At 32.3% G+C, this 24,488-nt stretch overlaps 2 protein-coding genes across 2 annotated transcripts in view; one reads left to right on the plus strand and one right to left on the minus strand.

Annotated features, from left to right (window-relative positions):
• The window catches only part of LOC134725257 (set1/Ash2 histone methyltransferase complex subunit ASH2-like), a 56,830-nt gene extending 53,381 nt beyond the window's left edge, over positions 1-3,449 (plus strand). The window contains exons 16-18 of the mRNA XM_063588928.1: positions 449-547; positions 1,378-1,440; positions 3,117-3,449. Of these exons, the coding sequence (XP_063444998.1) occupies positions 449-547; positions 1,378-1,440; positions 3,117-3,209 (255 nt within the window). The 3' untranslated portion in view covers positions 3,210-3,449. The remainder of the gene's footprint in view (positions 1-448; positions 548-1,377; positions 1,441-3,116) is intronic.
• Positions 3,450-10,916: 7,467 nt separating this feature from the next.
• LOC134726509 (protein TANC2-like) lies at positions 10,917-13,863 on the minus strand. Its single transcript, XM_063590914.1, has one exon. It carries the CDS (start codon positions 13,812-13,814, stop codon positions 10,917-10,919), a length of 2,898 nt encoding a protein of 965 aa, XP_063446984.1. The 5' UTR covers positions 13,815-13,863.
• Positions 13,864-24,488: the final 10,625 nt, after the last annotated feature.

Consider the following 24,488-nt stretch of genomic DNA (forward strand, 5'->3'; position numbering starts at 1 on the left):
TTTTCTCATTTGTAATGTTTTACTAGTTGTAAACAGATTTACAATGACCCATCAAAGTTTATGTTTATGAGACCTATAAACAATCAATGAAAAAAGAACTAATTTCATATGCATGTAGAGCAAGACTTTGGTTAGCTTGCGTGTTATATTTGTATATTGTACAATTGTAATTGGGATAAGGCCCAATCAAATTTTGATATAATATATACAGTTTTAACCATGTATATTGTTGGAGATGTCAATCTTAATAACAAAGCTTGAGTAAACATGTATACAAACAAAACAAGCAAGCAAACCAAAATTTTACTGTGACACTTTTAATTTTAAGCAACACAGTAATGTAAAAAATAAATACATTTTATTGTATGCAAAAATAAGAATAATGCATTCTTTTAATTCTTTACAGTTAAAGGGAGATAACTCAAATCTTTATTTTGATTTATTTTAGATGATTATGTATAAAAATGGAGTATCTCAAGGTGTTGCATTTGAAGATGTGTTTGATGGAATGTATTATCCAGCATTGTCACTGTATAGAAACTGTAGGGTAAGTTTATTTAACAACCACAATACGATATATGATGTATAATATAATAATATGATATAATAAAGAAAACTTATAGAGCACCCTTTAAAAATAAAAAAAAATAAAATAGGGATATGTTCATGCACCATGGGTTTTAAACAAATCAAGAGGAAATATCAAATCAATTTTACGGGGAAAAACAGATTATTATTCAGAGGAGAATCTGCGTTTAAGGAGATAATTGGCCTGATATTACTGTTATGTCTTCAAATAAAATAAATAATAGATCTGATTTCATATACATAACAAATATTGCTTTAGTTTTGTCATATATAGATTAGCTGCCAAATTAATACCCCACAAATAACTCAAATTTAAAAATTTTGATTTTGATTAGCATTCTAAATCTAAACAATACATAAGTTCCACAGGAGACAATAAAAAAATCATGAAACAGTTATAATGTATCAACATTTCTAACATATTTGATACTGTAAGCCATCTAATTAATCATCAAATGGCTCAATGGGCATAAGAAACTGGAGATATAAAAAGACAGGCCAAATGATTATATAGATAGACAGTAAAGCACATCTAACAGTATAATGCCACTGTTCCTAGTTCTGTTTCATATAGGAAAAATGTAAATCGTAGCTTAAGTCAATATGATAAGGGTTATACTTCAAGCTGGATATTTTGAACTTTGACTATCTTTGAACTATTGCAGCATACCTGTAACTTGTAAACATATTCCAAAGCTGTATATAGGCAGGGGACATTCAACTATAGTATTGCAATTTAGTTTTTGAAACCTGAAAATTATATGTACTTATTTTTTACCTCTATTGTAGGTAAGAATGAACTTTGGGCCAGATTTCAAATGTAAACCACAAGGACTGAAGGATTACAGACCAGTAAGAAACTTATTTGGGAAAATTGATTAATACTTAGCAAAGATAACAGATCAATATAGAATAATATTCAGTTTTGAGTCTTTCTCACTGTCCCTGGTTAGGAGAGGGTTGGGATCCCGCTTACATGTTTAACCCCGCCACATTATGTATGTATGTGCCTGTCTCAAGTCAGGAGCCTGTAATTCAGTGGTTGTCGTTTATTTTCTCGTTTAATTGTTTTTCATTGTCATTTTGGGGCCTTTTATAGCTGACTTTGTGGTATGGGCTTTGCTCATTGTTGAAGGCCGTATTGTGACCTATAGTTGTTAATTTCTGTGTCATTTTGGTCTCTTGTGAAGAGTTGTCTCATTTGCAATCACCCCATCTTCTTTTTATATTACAATGACGAGGGACAGTTTGGCATAGTGGATGTGCACTTTTTTGTGTTATTTAATTACGCAACCATTTTAACACAGATATTTGAGACTTGACAGAAGGCTAGTGTGCATATTGAAGTTGTACACTTGCTTTTGTTTAAGGAAATGTTTTGCATTTATAAAGACATATGAACATAGTAATTTTTCAGCTAAATTTACAAAAGAGAATTCCCATTTTCTACAATCAACATTTCAAACAGTATACAACACAAATTGAAACTGCACAGAAAGGTTGCACAGATACCTGTTATTAGTACGGTATACATTATTTGAGATATTGTGCTATTTTGCTGATCTTTGAAACTCAGTCATTTGTAAACAGAAAGAAAAAAAAACGTTTTGTTATGAACTCGCCCTTAAAAAGATTCCTTAACCTCCACAGAAAGAAAGCACACATACAGGTACTGAAGTTTTACCCCTTCTATTATTGAATTGTTTCAGGATTTTTTTTTCGGATTTTCCCAGATTATGAGCTAAGTCAATTCTTTAGTAACTATCAACATTTAAATAAAAAAAATATAATGAAAATGATAGGTCACCATGTATGTTTTCAGGCTACAAGCTGTGAATAGTTGACCAACTTTTTATGGGTTATAGTTCTCGTTTGAATTGTTTTACATTGTCTTATCGGAGCCTTTTATAGCTGACTATGCGGTATGGGCTTTGCTCATTGCTGAAGGCCGTACAGTGACCTATAGTTGTTAATGTCTGTCATTTTGGTCTTTTGTGGATAGTTGTCTCATTGGCAATCATAACACATCTTCTTTTTTATATACAGAAAATTTGTCTCATTGGCGCTCATACCACATGGTCTTATTTCTATAAGTGTCAGAACTTTGATATAGAATACTAGAAAAAAGCTCTTATGAAACGCTGAAGAATTTATTTAAAAACATTTGGGTCACCATAAGTTTTTATACACTATTTACAATATTATGGTATACTGTTGTCTGTCAGTCCGTCTGTCATCAACATGTCGAACAATAACTCAAAAACGCTTGTTCTTGCTTATGCTATAACACTTTTTAAAAATTTACTGTACATTCCTTCAATTATAAGAAGATGTGGTATCGGACAACTATCCACCAAATCATGTTTCCTTCTGAGAAAAAGACTCAACATTTTACTTATCCTTTATTCAGTTTTACCAAAGAAAAAGAGAAGAGAAAAACAACAATACTTTTGAAACAGTGTTGACAATAAGACTACATATCCTTATTTTTATATTGATATTTAAATATTTATATGTTATGATTACAGATGTCAGATGCAGCCTCCCAGACAATGATAGAATATGCTCTAGCTGATATTATATATCATGTAGAAAATGAAGGCAAACTTCCAGAATTCTAAGCAGTAATCTTGAGAAAAAGCAGAAAGAAGAGTTCATCCCAATGAATATTAGAGCCAGATATGATAACCTTCATCAAACATTATACTAAGCAAACTAAATATAATATTAAGTATTGTACACACATTGAGAACAATGTTTTGAAATATGATGTATGAAACAATGATGTGAATGGAAAGGAATAATAAGATTTGTATATTACTAGCCTGTCTTGAAAAATGAGATAAAATTCAATATACGTCTTTATAGTGTTATTTCTCTTTGAACCCTACCTCACTGTGATAGAAGTAAGTTGTAATAGAGAGTATTTCCCATCACTTCCATCTATCAGTCTGTCTATATCACTCTGTGGACACTTCTCTCTGAGACTGTTTGCCTGAAAATGTTTGTTAAGATTGTTGACTGTAGTTTATTGTTTTAATTGGCCCTTTCAAATTGACAATTTTTGGCCTAATGTAGCATTAAGAACATTGTGAATACTACTCTTCTTAAAATTATATCACACACCTGTCATACATTGATTGCTTATATACGACCGCAAAAATTGAAATAAATTTGGTCATATATTGGTATCACGTCGTCGTTGTTGTCAGTGTATATAATAGTTTTAATATTTTAAATTTTCCACAGTTTTAGATTAAATATCTAAAATATATTTGGTTGATATTGTCCTAATATTGAATTTGAAAACAACAATATGTAATATAACAAAATCAGGATGAATTGTTACACAGTGTTCAATTGTCCTAATGCAGAATTTATCGGGTCAATAAAATTCATATAAGGTTTGGCTTAGCCTCATTTTATTGACCCAATAAATTCTGGTATTAGGACAATTGCACACTGTGTAACTAATAGTATTACCACCACTGGTGGTGATTCGATGAATAAATCTATTGTAGTGTTGTCACTGGTTCAGACGTGTATATAATTATCGCTGTTTTGTGCATTTTTCCTTTGATCTTTTTATGTGATAATTTTCATATCATGCTTCTTGCTTGAGATGGAAAAATTATCGCTAGAAACTAAGGAGGACATGTGGCGTTACTAACGAAATTGACATTGAAATTGACAACGTCGTCATAGGTAAAATAGCGATAAACAGATTATCATTGGTCATCTCAACTCGATTGCCTTTCTCATTTTCGCTGTACCAGCTCAAGCGAGAAAATCAATCTCGTTGAGATGATCAACGATAATCTATAATTATTGCTATTTTGTGCATTTTTCCTTTGATCTTTTTTTGTGATAATTTTCATATCATGCTTCTCGCTTGAGATGGAAAAATTATCGCTAGAAACTAAGGAGGACACGTGGTGTTACTAACGAAATTGACATTGAAATTGACAACGTCTTCATAGGTAAAATAGCGATAAACAGATTATCATTGGTCATCTCAACTCGATTGCTTTCTCACTTTCGCTGTACCAGCTCAAGCGAGAAAATCAAGCTCGTTGAGATAATCAACGATAATCTATAAATATAATTATTTCTGTGACTGACTCTTTTGATTTGTAGGATCTTTAACAGATATTTCAAATAATCTGAAACAATTCCTTCTTCATGGCTTATATATCATGTACTGTATTGCGATGCTAGATTAAAACTGACGAGAAATAGTAACACCCCGCCACCGAAAGCTTTATATTTTGTGAAGGCCAGGTGGCCGTGTGGTCTAGCGCGTCAGATACAGTGCAGGCAATTTGGTGTCACCTCAGTAGCATGAGTTCAAATCCCGTCGAGGGAAGAACAACAAATTTGCAAAAGCAAATTCACAGATCTAACATTGTTGGGCTGATGTTTAGACGAATTATACATATATAGGTTTAAAAATTGCAGTTTTTATCCAACACAATCATACGTTTGAATGTTGTTTTCAATTTAGACTTGTATATATATAAAAATTGTTTTAGTTTGGAATAATCAAATGCAGCTAAGAATTTTAAACTATTTCCAAACTGGCTACAAAAAACAAGTATGACTAAATGATTAAATTTCTTCACATTTGCATTTGAACTTCAGCCTGAAAACTAACTCTTATCTAAAAAAAAAAATAGAACACCAGTGGGTGACTTAGCATGTTGTCTTTTTGGAGAGAGGAGATACAAAATGATTCTTTTAACAAGAATATTTCACACCACATTCTACGTTAAGTTTCACTACAGTCTTTGTTCCTTTAAATATCATGACTTTCCCATTATACACTCCAGTTTCATTGAGAAAACATGCCACTAAAGGTATCAAAAACACTAAGAGGTCATGGTGCCGGCCAAAAGTAGGGGTATCAAGAGAATGAGGGTGGGTCAGGAGTCTAGATTTAAATTTCATTAAATCTGGGACCCCAGTATTTCAAGATCAGTCATGGTTGTTAAAAACTTCCATCATCAATAAGGACATTGGAAAATCGGAATAGCCTCGGTGGTATCGTAGTAAGATCTCAGCAAAGTATTTAGCATTGCCTTCCCAGATTGCACCATATTTCATTCTACGCCCATCGTGATCTAACTACGTCCTCACTACGACCTTCCTACCATTTTACTACAAATAGTTCTGGTCACATCTGCACTACATATATTTTGAGGATTTTCAAAGTTGGTCGTGGATCTCCACAATCACGCAGACTTGGAATGTCCTAAATTTTACAACAACCACCACAATCTTACCAGGACTCTACATTTCCCCCCTCCTTGTCTTCTGGAAATATTATTTATGACATTGGAATGAAATTCAAAACAGTGTGGCTGTGGCCACTGATTGACACATTAAATTCATCCATTGACTAAGACAATTTAGATTAACGTTTGTATGTAACGACCACTGCTCACTTTGCACTTTTAAAAGACTCTTAAACTATGGGCTCACCAAAGGTTCTCAACACCTAAATAAAGTAATTAGAAAAATTAATCAGAAATAACACGATGTTTTGATTTATATCAATTATATAAATCAAAACATAAATATTATTCCTGATTAATTTTTCGAATTATTTTATAATTAAAGGCGTTTAGTAACCTTTGGTGACCCAACAGTTTAAATGTCTATCGTAGGTACGTCGTGAACAGTGGTCGTTTCAGACAAACGTTCACGTAAATTGTCCCAGTCAATGGATGAATTTAATCTGTCAATCAATAGCCACAGCCACACTGTTTTGAATTTCATTCTATTGAATTTCCAATGTTTCTAAAAAAAAAAAAAAAAAAAAAAAAATAATGGTGCAAATGATTTTGGTATTTCAATATTGCAATATTCTCCATCGTATGGCAATAGCATAGAAATTTTATATCAAACTATGGAAAAAAGTAAAATCACAAAAACACTACTCCGAGGAAAATTCAAAAATTCAAAAGATCATACAAATCAAACGTATAAATAACAACTGTCATATTCCTGACTTGGTACAGACATTTTCTTATGTAAAAAATGGTGGATTAAACCAGGTTTTATAGCTAGCTAAACTTCTCACTTGTATCACAGTCATGTCAAATTCCAATGAAATGAAGTATCATAATAATTCTTGAAAGTATGGTAGGAAAAAATGTGAGAATCTACAAAATTGGCTGAATCACAACTTCCATGATGCTTTGGTTTTATTTCCTTTCAGAACGACAGGTCATTCTTTTAAAGAAACAACCTGGACGATACAAACTTTCAATGAAACATTTCAGCAAACACAATTCTTCATGTGTTAGGCTGAAAGAAATATCACTTGCTCTATTAAACAACAAAATGTTGCTATTTTGTACAGAGGAACAGCCACGTTCTTTAGATCCCAATTTTCAATTTTTGAACAAAAAATAAAGGTAATGCCAGACGAAAGAGAGAAAACTATATTTTGAAAAAATCTTGAAAAATTGGTGAACAAATATTCTGCTTCCTGCGTTAATAATTTCATGAAACAAGAGAAAACAAATCTTATCCCTTTTAAAATATAAAGATTGTATGCATAAATTATTTACAAAGTAACTTTGTATGATAACAGAGGAACTTGTTTTTATACGACCGCAAAATCTTTGCGGTGGTATATTGGTATAACATCTTCTTCGTCGTGTTCTTCATCGGAATCCTCCGAAGACGGATGGTTGTCGGATAATAACTTTAGTATTAGTGAATAAAATCAATAAAATTTTAACACAATGTTTATAACCACAAAAGGAAGCTTGGGAATGGTTTTGGGGGGTTATCATTCTTAAGGTTTCGGAATTAGGTGCCCCTTTCAAAACGAGCATTTATCTAGCGTCAGTACAAACATTTGTGTATAAGTATCTCAATTGTTCTGAAATTGTACCACAATGTTTAATACCATAAAAGAGGGACGAAAGATACCATATGCTGATAAGTAGAAGGTTGGGATATATTGTGTGGGTTATGAGGCAAACAGTCTAGGAATAAAGGGCCCCAAAACAAGCTTTTTTTTTATAGTTTCAAGACAATAAATTGGAGTTATTTTCTTTGTCCAGAATGGTTGTTGAATCACCTAAAACCAATACCTTATGAAATCTTTGAAAATTGGAGTTATCTTTATTGGTTCAGAATAGTAGTTGAATCAACTTAAATTAATGCTATATACAATATACAATGCAATATTCACTTCACTACCAACTGATAAATTAAAGCAATCTTTACAATTCGGCGATTACAAGCACCTTGATTACCATTCTAGAGTTATACCCCTCTACAAATAAAAAAATTGAAGATTTTTTTTTTAGTTTTTGTTCTCTTAACTTAAGTTTGTCTTAACTAAATTCAATGAAATGTGTATATAATTCTTATTACCGTTCAGGGTTTGACCTCTGCGGTCGTATAAAGCTGGTTTCGTATATCGTTACAATTTAGTTGCTTCTTTGCATTAATAGTGTAACTGGACAGTGATTCCTAACGTTTATGTCTTAGTTTGATAAGTGAGTTTTAAATCATGTTGAAAATGAGCCGTAGGGTGTGGTTATACCTAAAAAGTAAAATCACAAAAATACTGAACTCTGAAGAAAATTCAAAACGGAAAGTCCCTTATCAAATAACAACAAACACATCAAACGAATAGATAAGTTAACAACTATCCAAACTGTCTGTATGAGAAAATATCCCACTTCAATGATCGGTAAAATAGGATGAAAGTCCTGGAAATTTGTTCAGGATTTTCTTCATTTTGACGGTATTTAAGTCAGATAATGCATATTTTAAGGTGTTTCTTGTCACACACCTCGTGGTGTCCAGATTGCTTTGTTTTTGGTAATCTAAACAAGAAACACCTTTGAATATGCATTATCTATAACAGAATTATATTTTTATTTGTGATTAAATTATAAAATAGAACCATAGATGAAAATAAATGAATATTCCTGATGTTAAATTTTTCAGTGACGAAAATATCGTCTTGATTAATACCAGAGACGTCACTTCGAGTTCATATTTTTGAAACCAGAATTTGGATCATCAGAACACTGTAGCTAAGATAATTGCATTTGAAAGAGTTAATTCCATCAATATGAAACTTCTATAAGAATTTTTTTAATGATGAAATATCAAAAATGGCTTCGATAGAAACACAACGAAAAATAATCAAAAACATATGATCTTGTATGATTTAATATTTTTTTATTTTTTTTTACAATAGATAAATATTCTGGTATAGAACCATATTTTTAAACTACTTTTTGTTTTTGTTTTATTTAAACGCCAAATGTTTAATGTATACTAGTGATATATTTTTTTTAATATTTCTATTTGTGTGAATGTTTAATTTCATTTGAGTATATATTGTAGATTTTAAGGGCATTCTCATATCTGATCATAACATACTAAACAAAAAATAAAAAATGAACTAATAACACTATAATTGCAAAGCTGTTGTTAACAAATAGAAGATATCGCAAACAGTTTCGTTAACGAAATGCAACAAAACAACAATCGAAAATGAAGCCTGTATTTTCCTAATTCCAACAGTTGTTTCAGGAAAGGTTACCTTTAATGGTGAAGTCAGGCATTTTCTTTATTGTTCATTCTTTGTGTTTTGATGTGTTTCCAGATAACACTTCATTGCATATGGCTCTTTAAATTATGTTTGTTTCAAAAGTCTCTCTTCCATTTTAAACGGTTATCAGCTATTCAAATTCAAACTCTATTACCAGTGCTTTAAATTTGTGTTTATCGGGCACTTTTAAGTCTGCAATAAACCTTAAAGTGTCATTGATGTGATTATATGATATTTTCATGCTAGGTGGTAAAACATTACTGCACTCTGGTATGAATGTCATGGCTTCTCTATTTAATTGTTCGTTTGTTTTTATGTTGGATAGTTTCTGAATTGAGCTGTTAATCAAGTGCATAGCTGTTGTATGCTGGCAAGTATAGGAATTCCTTTTTACTATGGCCGTTAGTATTTTTTCAGCATCACTTTCCTCGAGATGCTGTTTCAGAATTCTAATGAAATGATCATCTTCATATTTCTGGTACAAAATTAGACTAAAATCATCTTTAAGATCAGAATTTACTTCATTAGATAACCAGCTTTTATGTAAATCTGAAATCATCTTTAATTTCTTAAGTTTTCCGTATTTTTTACTAAATGTTGAATCTAGAATAATTTTAACTGTTGAATCAGATATTGGATAATAATGTGTTCCTTTTGCAGATGTACGCCGGTGAAATAAGAGTTGAAATATATAACGTCTGTCATCCGAACCAAATAAGAGAAGAAGTCTATATAAGTAATTCACTTGATTGTGCCACTTTTTTTTAAAGACATATTGAAAAAGAAACCTGTAGTAATCTTCATATTGTGCCCTCCTCTGCAAATCCTGGTCGCCAAAATCCTTTAACATTTCTAAGTACAAATAGTGATAAACATCACTTTTTATCGGATTTTGAAACATAATAGGTAAACGAGGATCTTTTCCTGTGCATTTAATAAAATCTGATTTCGCGTTAACTCTTTGAACGATTGTCCAAATTTTGTGAAACATCTCCTGTCATACAACAATGATAATTCATAGTTTTCAATTAAGTTATAAACGATAACAAGCTCACTGGGTTTATCAGGGCGATAAAAAACACAATTCATTTTTTCAAGCCACTGTACAATGTTAGTTTGACGATACATATCAGCAAGATATATTGGTGTAACTCCATACTTATTACGACATTTCAAAATCTCATCACCGAACAATTCTTTTGATGATTTCAAGAAAGACAACATCCCTTTTGCTGACGCAATATGAATTAATCCCAAATCGTCACTGTTATAGGGACAAATGTCAAGTTTAAGTTTTGTACGATTGAACTGTAAATTTCCTAAATGCATTAGAAGTATCGATGCTATATCGTCGAAGTTTACAGTTCCGTTATGATCAAATGGAATGTCTTCAGTTTCTGTTTGGTTTATTAACTTATATGAACGAAATCTAGAACGGTTTGTATAGTACGACGGAATCGATCCATTACTGGTGTAAGGCGCCAAAAGTATAGAGAGAACTAAAGCGCTTCGTTTTGCTTTTGTTTTTTGTAATATGTTCATTCCTTTTTCTAGTAAATACTTTACCGCTTTTGGGTGACCTCCAATGACAGATCTGTGAAGTAAATTGTACCCATCTTTGTCGTAACAGTTATCTAAATAAATGCTAGAATAATTTATAAATAAACCGTCCAGGAACGAATATGAAGAAAAGGTCCATTGTCTATTTCTTTCATTCTGCACGACTTTGTGTATAGGACTCTCAAGAAGATGAAAATATATCATTCAAACTGCAATTATTAGGCATTTTAAATGGTTCAAACAAATCATGCTCTGACATGGCTTCAAATGCAAGTTCGAAAGTAGTTTTACCATATATATCTTTTTGTTGAAGCAGGTCTCCAAACATGGACCGAATAACTTTTGAATCTTTAGCATGTACAAATGCAAAGTAATTTCCACCTAAGCTTGCGTAATGTAAAAAGTTTCTGCCATAAATATCCCTGCGTAGTAGATTATGGTTCGAAACTTCTAGAGCATGTAACAGCGATGATGTAAACGAATCATAGCCTATATAATCGATTTTCACTAAGTCCTCCGCCTGTAACGGTTGCAAAAATGCATACTGAAGTATAGACCGGTTTTCGTTATCCATAACGTCAGGGATTATGTTGTACTTACTGTTTTTGCTAGGACTAAAGAAGTAAAATAGTGCGACAGATTTACAAATAGCTGCAGAATGGAATGGCGTAGAGCCATTATTTGATCTTAAATTTGAAAGCGGATATGGAGATCTATTTCCCAATACAATATAGTTCAAGAAGTTAATGCTATTGTGACAGAACGCATAGTGAATTGGCGTCACTCCGTCAATGTCTCTAGAAGACCAAGAATGATATCCTTTCTCATGTGTGAGATGTATGATATCCAAATTATCATAAATAGCTACTAAATGTTCAACACCTCCAAAATGCGGACAGGGCTGTTTAAGATATGTCATAGATATATTAAAATAAGTTTGATCTTCCATCAAGTAACGGTAAGTTAGATTCTGCATGTTGTGACATCTTTGTAATTTATTTGCTCCTGTTTCATACAATATCTTGAACAGCTCCGTTCGGTTGTTTGCTACCGCTGATATTAACGGGAAAGAACCATCTAATGAAGGACAATTCAATGTATCATTGCTTTTACTTATAAGAAGTTTCATAATATTAACGTGTCCATTTCTGGTTGCTGCATTTAATGCGGATTCACACCTAAACAAATTATCTAAGTTTGCATACCAACTCTCGAAGTGAAGTGTCACTTGATACTTGATACCACTGGTCTTTGATGTTACATCACTATGGTATTGTACCCACGATCTATACATATTAAGCATATAAGGGTATAATACACATGGCCTGCACACATCGCCAACATAACCTAACTGCAGTTTTACAGCTCTATATTCCCCGTGCTGTGCTGATAGATACAGAGAATAAAAGTCCACTAAAGAGCTGTTGTAATTTAGAAACAATTCCATTATAGATGTATGGCCATGTTCAGCAGCCAACTGAAAAGCATTTAGTCCTAAAGAGTTGTATAGATATAATAATGAAATCTGTTTTTCCAGCAAAGATTCTGCAATTTTCAGATATCCCTTTTGAGCGGTTAAATGTAAAAGACTGTATTTACAAAAATATACGTACTTGCAAATATATGTATAGTCACCAGTTGCTGACCGAAATATTGGTTCATAAATATAACTGATGTTTGCACCATTTTCCAAACACGCTCTGAATGATTCTTCGTGTTCATTTGCTATTGCTATAAAAGCTGAATGCGACAACTGCTCTTCATTGATGTTTGAGGCGTTAAGTCTGATCAATTTTATCATTAACTGTACCGTGTCGTACGAATCATACTCTCTCACTGCGTTAAATAAAAGCTCTGTACCTATTACATTGTGGCCGAGGTTTAATTCTCTTACCTGATTTATGAGCAACACTTCAAAATCAACATCTTTAGACAAGGCTACATGATGAACTACCTCTAATAAACTGTTGCTTTCTGTCAGATTTAAGGATTGTAACAAGAATTTAGCAAAAAGTTTGTGGCCTCTCTTGATGTCAATATAAAAATTCAAATGTTTTCTGGAAGAATTTGTAAGAAAGTCAGCTAGTGATTTGTGTTGAAACGAAAGCCTACCGTCAGAAACCTTCAAAAAGTGTCCAAGCTCGTTGCCTAAAATTTGACGAGCTCGCACTCTTGTGTTTGTTTTCATTCCTGATACTTCTAGTAATTTATCTTCATCAATAGGATGTTGTAATGAACATAACACTGCAAACATATCCACAAAATTATCAAACAGTCCCTTTTTCCCAAATACTCTTTCAAAATTTAGCACATATATTCTTTCTAAAGTGTCTGGAATTTGATCGTAATCACATGAACCTTTCTGTATGCAATAGTTCAAGAATAGTTTGACGTGAAGAAAGTTTCCACCTGAAACTTTTGTCAGTTTTGCAACTTCTTTATCACTAAGTTTTCGTGTTTTATCAATGTATGAACGTACATCTTCATGGTTCTCCAGTGTATGGTTATCAAGAAAGACGGTTTCAAGAGTTTTGAATTTGTTTGTAATTTGCTCAATATTTCGACTTGTTATAAAAAATTTGACGTTGTTAGGAAAAAATTGCAATCTTTTGTACAGTAAATCCTGAAGACTGTGGCCATCTGTTGTTTGACATTCGTCAATTGCATCAATAATTATGATAAAACTTCGTTCTTTCCAAGCGTTCTTCAGTGGGTTGAGTAGAGAAAATTCGAGACAGCCAACAGGGTCTTCTCTACATCTTACACCATAAAGAAAATCTAAGGCTCGGTCATCTGACAAAATAGAATTCCCAAGTTCTGGTATTTGTTTAACTATTGTGCCAACTAAATTTTTAATGAATATATCAGGCTTTGATGAACTTATTACATCATACCTACACATATGGTAAGCTAAAACATGTTTCTTCAGTTGATGCCAGACACTGTTTGGTTGTGCACAAACAATATTAGATACAATCGAAGATTTACCAAAACCCATGTCAGCTGCTAGAAGAATTCCCTGGTTTGGCTGGTCTAGTTTTGATTTTAATATTGGCAGTAACCACTTTCTATCGATCATACTTTGGTTTTTCAGCTCTTCAACATATAAATCGAAATCCAAATAACTTTGTCAAACCGCATACTTAAGCATTCTGGAAAAAAAATTGATAGGTATGATGAATCAGTTTTCTGCTGTATTAATAACACCCGCAGTGATACTCTTGTTATGAGACATTTATCAAGATTAATCAAAGTACTAGAATACATACGCATAAGTGAAATGGTGAAAAAACAATTTTTTCAAAAGCATCAAACACGTAAAAAAAATATAAAAAACTTAAATAAAAAAAAAATGTCTTTTTTCAAGACAATAGACAAAAATGTTACCCTATCTCACAAGGTGTCGATATGCTGCTTGTGCCAGCTTTTCCACGAGGGTATCATTATCCCAATAGTCAGTGCTTCTGTAATGACCCGTTTTATAAAACATATCTTTCTTAAATTTAAATTACTAGAAAACATGCGTTTTTACCTATCGAATTAGAACTATCACTGGGTCTGTACTTATATAAGCAACGTCGTACGACCTGGTTCAACATTTGGAGCAGGATCTGATTACCACTTTGGAGCACCTGAGATCATTCCTAGTTTTATGTGGGATTCAATCTACCCAGTCTTTAACCGTCTATGCTGTGGTATGTAGACTTTATTTTTTGTAGTTTTCCACTTATGAGTATCTTTTGCCTTTTTATTTCAACTTTGTCAGAAAAAGGTAACATTACATTGGTTGGGCTATTTATTTTTCTATGTCTCTTTTTGTAATATACGCTTCAAGTATCCACAAACGTGTGCATCCTTTGTTCATAAATACTAACTTCATTAAGTCGTTAAAAGCAAGTCGGTGTACTCTTATATTGATTTACACAGATATGTTAGAGATGGGGTACCCCAGGGTGTACTTTTGCAATGATATAATTCATAGCTTAATAATCAAGCTCTATAATTGATTTTGCAGACGACACTTAGCTTTAGTACTCTAGTTAGGGACAACTAACAATTAGAGACGACATCAAAGGATCAATGTAGGATAAAAAACTTAATTCAAATAGTTTTGGGAGAGGGGTGTAAATAGCTGCAAGTTTTGTTCATCCTACATCGACTTTCAGATTAAAAATCTGAATTTAAATTCTATTCTCAATTTTATATCTTTGAATTGTTAAAATTATTTTTAGTAAATTGCAAACTGAACTATAAATAAAAAAAAAATAATTGAGAGTTCTACAGATTTTTTTTGAGACAGTTGAAAAACATGACAGTGGCCAACACTAGACAATATACATTGAATAGAAATTACATACTATATCATATCAGATTCCCCACATTCATTCGGGATTGTGCTTTTTCCTTTCTCCACAGTTGGCACAAAAACGCTGCCGTGTCATCACCATACATGTCAATGGACCACTATTTAGTTTAAAGCTATTTTTATATGAAACAATGAACTGTTATGATTGATTTGAGAAAAGAAACAAAAACCCACTATTTATCCTTGTCGATAGTGGGCGGATGTAATATGCAGAATTCATGCAGAAGACTGTAGTGTTTATAAAATAACAATTGTACAGTGAATTGTTTGAAGCATACTAAGAATACACATGACTTTTCACAATATTTTTTAAAAGTGATGTCTAAGTCAATATACAGAACAAGCATACATTGTTTAGAAAAAAAGAACCTATGACACAAAAAGAATACTCTAACATATGCCAATATTGGTCAATCAATTTTCATTTCCCCCAGATTAAGTTAAGAGGGGGAAAGGGGGGGGGGGTCAGAGAAAAAAACTATGTTAATTAAGTTTTACATTGAACTTTTGATGTCTTCCCTTAATTGAACATGGAATAGACAATATAAGTGCAACAGAGAGCGTGGCTAAAGATTGGCTTGTTGATAATAATCAAAAGAAAACTGAAATATGAACCACCGTACGAGGATGCCTTTCACTATTTTCTCGGATGTTCGATGTTCGATGTTAACCAAAGAATATCCTCTATAGAATATATATTAATCGTACCAAGCTGCTATTGACTTGTTTCCCATATTTATTTGTATCATTTTACACTTTAATGGACGATATTGTCATTTATTGTTAACATGCGATTTGTTTTTTATGTATATTGCGATATTTGTTTGCTTTCATATGATTTACGTGTAAAAAAAACCTCAAAAAATACCTCTATAAATGTATAATTGCCTATTGGATATAACTTAACTAATCGTATTATAGACCTGCGCCCAAAGGTTGAGTTTTATTAATTTAAAAATTCCCAGGAGTGATTGAAATTTGAACGACCTAAGGATTTTTAAATATTGTAAGAGAACTATGAAATGGAAGCTGAAGCTAGTAGCAAATGATCTTTTTGTTATGTTTGAGGAATATTAATAAAAAAATGCATAAATTATGAATTTAGAAATGATTAAAATGCATATCTTATATTATGTTCGAATGAATTACAAAATGCAAACAGTTACCTTCATCTAAATATTGTTCTTCAAAAGTTGAAAAATGTCCATTAAGCACAAGTGCAATCAGTGTTAAAAAACCAATCAGTAAAAAAATATATATCCCCAGTTGAACTGCAAGATTGCAGCTCTTATTGTTACTTTTGGTTTTAATTATATTGTTGTTTTTAGTACCATCATGCCTTAATGTAAGCATATTTCCAAATCTCTTTTGGAAAAATACTTTGACTATTTCATTGGATGACGAATCTGTTAGTAGTTGAACTGATGAAACGATTTCATCTGCTGAAGACTGCAGGAGTAATCGCTCTGGAATTCTCTGATGCAGTTTTAAATCTTCTAAATCAGCAATGGCCTTTTTCGAACTTTCAGTAGTTCTAATTTCCGGCACTCTGAGGAGAGTTATAAGGCTATCGATACTGTGTGTCTTTTCCAGATCATGTAAGAAAACAGTATAATTGTGAGCAAAATTTTGATTTCGTATTCTTTGAACGTTAGTAATGGTTTGAACAGAAATTGTACTTTTGTATTTTTTTAAATTCTTGAAAAGTGACATTAAGGCTCCCAAATCTTGTAGGATTCCTTGTCGGACAGATTTAAAATCCTGCACAAAAACTTTTGCCATTTCTTCAAATGAAAGTGGGATGTCAACTGTATCTATATCCTTCCAGTTGATTCTTTCCCAGTGAGTCTTGAAGTTGTTTAGTTTGTGAAGCTCATTTTTCCAGTCCAAACACACTGAACACCATCTTCCAAACTCACGTCCAAACTTTCGACTACAGTCAACATTACAGTTTCCCAACGAACATTTCACATAAATGTCTCTATGTGTTGTCTTCAATGAATCGGAGACAAAATCATGTAATCCTTCAACTGTTATTTTTAGTCCAAAAGCTACAGACATAAAATTATCAAATTGTTGAATATTTGTCATATTGGTCATGACATTTTAACTTTCTTGTTTAAATGGTTTTCGAAGTCATGGATACTTTGAAAGATACCTTTCGATTAGTTAAAGTTAATGACAGCGCAGCTGAATTACATACAAAAGGAACATATATACTCATTTATAAATGTATTGAATATTAGTTTATTCAAATACCATTCAGTTTAAATGTCCCATTTATTTCTTTTTCATATTAAAATCATGTACATACATTTACTTTGAGCATTTATTCTATAGAGCAGAACGACAACGATAGAATGATAGAAGTCACGGTTCGTTTATCATTCGACAGTATACAATCTGGCTTTAAGCCAATGCAAGTAATTTTTTAATGTTGTATAATGTAATATATTTACTTATAGCTGCGTCACCGGTAACTATACGTATATATTAGCTATATACTGTTTCTGGAATGATTTTAAAACACTGTGTTTTCCCAAAAAGCGTGTTAGTGACGTAAAAATATTCTATTAGACATGTACTTTCAGACTTGATCAATATTTAAAATCAAAAGTTTCTGCTTTCAAATCTTTAAATAAGAATCGAAAATTTGACTTAAAAAATCTAGTTTTTTTGTATTGAAAATGAGATATGTATTTCATTCGACATTGTTACTTAGTTAAAAAAGAAATGTTGACATTTTAGTCAACTCTGTAATTTATAAAAGAATTCAATTCAAATAAAAAATAAATTCAATTTTAAAGTAAACATTAGAAAATATAGCCGTGGTGTAATGAATCATCTAAAAAAAGAATGTAAACATTCCGTGACAACTCCGTGATTCTACTTGAACAAGAAACTCTTGCATGTTTAGGCTGGACCCTATTTTGAAAAGTACATGAAGTTATGACAAAGCTATTCAAGTTGAAAGAACCTTAGCCAAACATTTAGTATATATAGGTCACCGTACGGCCTTCAACATAGGTTGACTATAAGGAAAAAAAGAAAAAAAATATACCATAAGTCCATTTATGAGGGGGGATCATTATTTTGACCAAGATGCTATTTCGTAAAGGCTTCTTGAAAGGAGACTCCGAGTAGGTCATGTGAGGGCCAATTGTGGCCTCAAATTTCAGCTTTATCTAACGAAAGATTTTGGACACTTTTTAAACACTTAAGTGTCTATTTCAATTGATTTGATTAGTTTTTGTGAACGATTTTAACTGATTAAGTCATTTTAAAGGCTCGGATTCAAGCTTTGATATGAAAAATCTATTTAACATGCCAAAAAAAGTCACTTTTCATATGTTTTTTGTCAAAATTGAAAGTGGCCGCATCCATGTTCATCTACAACCTTTATATATGTTATGTATTATCATCGAATACAACTTACATTCCTATATTATGAATGAACACGAATGTGGGCACTTTCATTTCAGACGGAAACCGTCTAAAATTTAACTAAAATGCTAAAATTGTGAAGATTTCAGTAACTTAGCATGACTTCATGATGCTAGTACGGGATATATGTCCATTGTATTGTCAAAAACAGACTATATTTATGTAGCAGAAGCATTCTACTTTCCAATAAGCAGCTAAAATATTACCATTTCACAATTTCGTAAAATTGCTATATTTTGGAGCCAAATAGAAAAAAAAAACCTACTCCTTTAATGAAAGTGCGAAAAAGTTATGTTTAACTTAAAAAGTGCCACCCTAGGCTTTTTCTTATTGCTTTTTAAAAAGACTTCCCTATATTAGGAAATTTCGGAAAAGGGTAAAAAGTATTCGGATTACAAAAACATAGTAAAGGCATCATAGAGCTGAATTACTCAACTGTCACTTTTGCGTTTAAATGATAAGAAGCAACAGTAATATTTTTTTGCATGGACATTTTGTTAACCAATATTTTGTGTTGCTGATCGTTTTTAGTCGGGGAAAGTTCCGTAGAACCATTTCAGTTAGAAAGATAAAAAGCAAAAATTCGAAGATGCATAAAGAATGTGATTTCGGACCATATTGACTCATCTGAAGATCTCAAAATTAAATTTTTTGCTGTTCAATTTATAAAGGTTTTAAGGAGGGGCAAAATTTACCAGAGAAAGATTCAAAATCATAGATAAAAAAAATCTAACAACTCCATAGCTAAAAAAGAAACAGATAAACAGACAAATAATAGTACACACGACACACCATAGAAACTTAAAGTATATGCAACACGAAGCCCACCAAAAAAATGAAAATGATCTCAGATGCCCCAGAAGGGTAAGTAGATCCTGCTCCACGTGTAACAACCGTCGTGTTGCTCATGTTAGTACAAACCCGGTTAATAGTCTTATTCGGGATGTCACACTCGTGAAAACGGAACGGGATAAGATATATTATATAGATTAGAACACAAAATGGGAAAAATAGTCAACCAGGGGCAAAAAAACCTACAAGGAATCACCTATCGATTTTGGGCATGTTAACTTACTAATAGATCATATTTTGATGATTATTTTTGCTATAAAATTTCTCTGCATCTTCTATAGTTTCCACAGATATGACCTGCGAATGAATAAAACAGTCACCCAAGAACAAAAACTTCTATGAAAGGGTATGTAATGGATTTACAGAATATGTAATGGTTGACCAAAAAAATAAGAATAAGAAAACTTGGATATTCAATAGTTTCAGAAAATGTTTTAAAGGTTCAAACTGGATGACGACGATGGATGCTCGTTTGGCCTTTTGTAAAGGGCAAGCTAAATAGGTTTCTGTTCATATTTGCGGGAGAATCTAAATGCTAAATGAATATACTTAAAGATGTTTTCGACCGTTACGTTATAGTTAAACCATCTTATGATCGTTCCTTCATTTATCAACACATTTTACAAGGTAATTCGAATTTTGCAACAGAAGTCACGTTTTGCTTCTGCCCGGAAATAAGACATTGAAATAATTTGGTTGAATAAAAAGGAAATGATGAACAAATGCAATTATTCTTTTGTCAACAAACGAGATCCAGCCTGCATCCATTTTTTTTGCCTTCATTTTATATAGAGTTTAACTTTTAAAATAATACTGGACCCCATATCAATAATGGCAACATTAGATAACCGTTGTTCAATGGTCATAAATCGATAAAGCGAAAACAAATCCGGGTTAATAACATCACATCACATTCCAATTTATAGTCATTACCTTGCTTTTGAATGGCTACATTTAACCAGATAAATACTCTATGATATTCGATGACTAGGTCATATAATGTATGTTGAGTCAAATATTGAGTTAAAGAATTAATATTTTCATAAGCTTAATATTTACCAGCAGGCATAGGCATATTGTTTTTTACACGTTTTTCTTCTTTTTTTTAAGGGGAGGGGGAATGCACCTATCAGTTATATGTTATTTTAACATTACAAAACTAGAAATTTACAAAATAGACCTAATTATGCTTCACGACACCTTTTTCTAAATTATTACATCAAAATTATCAGCAATCAAAGCTGGCCTTAAAGTGATTACTGTGAAAATACCAAAGTCAGGGTTAACCTGAATCTTATTGGATATTATGAATTTTAAAGATCTATTGAAGAACACACAATTGAAGTTTATTTCATGTATAAAATATAGTATTAAATCATTTTTTACTTTTTACACAAGTATCCCCAATCTCAAACTAATACGTACCTGCGTCACACATTAGCGCAAAGCTCTGACATACGCAGGACGCAGTAAAACATAGTGTACGCTGCCAATACACTAGTAATTTTGAATGCATTCAACCTGTCAATCATATCCGTCTCGTGTGCACAATTAACTTTGAACGTGTATTTGGCGTACGAGTAGCGTACCTAAGCGTTTATCGGGCGTTCAAGTAACAACGGATGTTGGCGTATGCCGGGCGTTTGTCTTACGTAGATGGAATGCACGCTACGAAGGAGTCAAGTCTCTTGAACGTATTTGAGACCCGTTCGGGTAGTATCAGGGACGATCATCCGTGTTTTCGGCGTGTCTGCAACGTTTCATTATGGGATGTTTGTGACTTGCGCACCCGCATACGTTTTAGTTAAAGTCGAACGATCTTGAAGCGTATACAACGTGCCCTAAATGTGTCTCAAACAGATCTATAGCGTTTTCAACGCGCTTGTAGCGTATGTATAACGTGTAGCGTACAGGTATACGCTAGACAAACGCTTGAGCTGGATAAAAATTTCCTGAAGTGATAGCGTTCACAAAGCGTAAACCTTTGCATTTATCAAACTTATACAACGCGCGATTAACGATTGCTTAGCGTTCCTCTGGCGTGCAGTTAACGTATTCCGACTTTGTCAATTCTGTACGTCTGATGAACGCTGTTCTAGATGATAATGTGTGACGCCGGCATAAAAGAAAAAATAGAAGAATTGGTCCTGCTTGGTTTTATGATAAAAAAGAATTACTAACGTACAAACAAGTATCTTGTCTACGGAAGGGATATATCGTACTTTGTAAAACGTTACTATGATTCGAACAAACAATATTCTGAATCTGACTTTATTAGGATGCTTACCTTCTTGATTGACAACATATTTATAAGTTTATAGAACGTGTATTTCGACAAACAATCGGCATTATAATGGAAACCAGCTGCGCTCATCTTCTTTCCTACTTGTTTATTTATATGAAGTGATTTCATTATAATTAAGGTACCTTTGATAACTTTTAAACCACTGAGTCGATGCCACTGCTGATGTATGTTTCGTCCCCGAGGATATAACCAGCTCAGTATTCAGCTCTTCTGTGTTGACATGAATATCAATTATATTGTCATTTTAGCAAATTTTCTTTTGACAAAACTTAAACCGTTTCGTAAAACTAAGTACTTCTTATCCAAGGAATAGATTACCGTAGCCGTATTTGGCACAACTTTTTGGAATTTTGGGTCCTCAATGCTCTTCAACTTTGTACTTGTAAAGCTTTATTATTATTTGGATATGAGCGTCAGTGATGAGTCTTATGAAGACGAAACCCACGTCTGGCGTATTAAATTATAATCCTGGTACCTTTGATAACTATATTCATACGATGCTTCTTCACCTATCAACTTCACCCTCATACAGGATATACTGTTCCTAGCACATTCGATATTGAAGATCTTGCAGCTTACTCAGACTCTATAAAGCGTCACCAATCCTTGAGCAGAAATTTGATATAACAGGTTTATGTCAAAGATTGTCTTGTTATTTTTCTGAAAAAAAGATACCAACCCTTGTTGATACAAATTCCGTCATGTACTGACGTTGTTTATCATCTTTAAACATAACGTGTTATTTGTTCTTTACCTGAATAAATTACTAACCGTTATTTTTTTTTTATCCATTTTATGCAATGTCCTTTTGGCGTAAATCGTTACTTAAAAATCCCGCCATTTTGAAATTATGTTATGTTCATTTCTTTGTATTTTTGTATTTCATTGTTGCCTATGTGTATCTTTTTTATGCTATTTTGTTTTTCTTTTTGTATTTTTTTTCTTTCAAAAGTGATTAAGTTATAACCAAATGTTGACTGCTGTATCCCTATTTTTGTCATTTTTACCTATCATGCATGGGTTGTCCTTGTTTATACATTGCTGTCAATGTAATGGAACTTTATGCTACTGCCATACAAGTGAGAGATTTAGCTAACGACCAAACAAGGTTTTATCAAGCATTTTCTACACAAGGAAAACGCTGTACCAAGTCAGATGAATGACAGTTGTTTTCAATTGGATGTGTTTGAGTATAGGAAGAATAAAAAAAGAAGCTATTGTTGTTCTTCATATTCCGCTTAGTAAATCTCCGCATCCTGCCTACTTGTTCCTTCGTTTATTCATATGAGGATGAATTCATATACGTCAGGTGCCTATAAGGAAGAATAAGAAGAAGCTAGTATATTATTATTTAACTTCACGTTTCGCTATACATGTGAAGATAATTAAAAGTTTGTTGGTTTTGTTGAACCCATCTATCCCATCGAACTTGAAATAAAGGATACAATAGTTACAGTCATGTCTGCCATATCTAATTATAAAACTGTTACCTTTGATAACTATTCATATATTGACTTACATGTAGAAATTGACAATGATGAAGGTCAATCGAGAACAAAAAATTACGACTAAAGAGATAATTTCAGCTCCCCAATTGTGAACTTTCCATTTCTATGTCACATATGAAGTTTATATTTCCCGTATGATACGATATTTTAGTGCTTGTCTTTCCTATCAGAAGTTCCCTCATGTTTATTTGCCTCAAATTACTATATTAGATAAACAATTAAGTAGAACATGTTACAGGCAAAACGACCAACAAAACAATAAAATTGTCGAATTACTGAAATCATTGTAATTTTGTTTTATGATTGCAAATTATCTTGGCAACTTTAAAAGATATGTAAAAAATGTTATTTCTAAAATGATCTGCTATACACAAAAATGCTGAAACTATTGGATGAGTTCTCTTTAGGAATTATTGCGCTTATTAATGACTATTTGATCAATTTTTGGATGACAGAAAGTGTTTAGTGTGCACTACAAAACTGATCAGCAATTCCAGATCTACAATACAAAAATTAACTGACTGTAATAAAGCTATGCATAATGAATATTGTATCCCTACCAAGTGAGTGATTCAGGCCCTTTTATGATAGTGACTATATCAATGGAAATGTTTATGATAACATTGAAATAGAAAATCTGAATTGAGCAATCCATATTAAATACATTGAAATAATTTGGCAACGAAAAAAGTATTTCAGTTTTCCCAAATTGTTTTTCGATTTATTACTTCTTATGTGTTATTTTGATATGAATATTCATATGAAATCAAGAATTCAAAATAGTGAGGTAATTGCAATCGGTGTCATTTGGCACAAAATATATTCTGTATTGCTGACAATATGTGTTACTTTTGAAGGTTCTGTATATTATTGTTTTTACCACAAATTGACAAACACATGAATTAAAGAAAAGTACCGACTTTACATTGGAATTTGATAACAGCTTCAATGGGGACTAGTACGTTAAAAAAGTATTACACAATTTACAAAACTGAAGGCAATCCAATATATGCGGCCTTTGTATCCTGTATTTTGTTTCTAAGGCAAAATACTAATTGTACTCTTCTACATCTTTCCTTTTTTATTCAACCAAATGTTTCAACGTCTTGATTCCGCATGTAAGCAAAAATTGCCTTCACCTGCAAATTTTGCATTTCCTTGTAAATAAAACGTACTGGTAAATGAATAACGATTATACAATTGTTTAAATATTACGGAGAGGTCGAAAACATATTCAAAAGATTCATACAGAATAACTATTCTGTAGAAGTAGTAACA

The sequence above is a fragment of the Mytilus trossulus genome, chromosome 7 (genome assembly GCF_036588685.1).
Source record: "Mytilus trossulus isolate FHL-02 chromosome 7, PNRI_Mtr1.1.1.hap1, whole genome shotgun sequence".
In the NCBI taxonomy this organism is placed as follows: Eukaryota; Metazoa; Mollusca; class Bivalvia; order Mytilida; family Mytilidae; genus Mytilus; species Mytilus trossulus.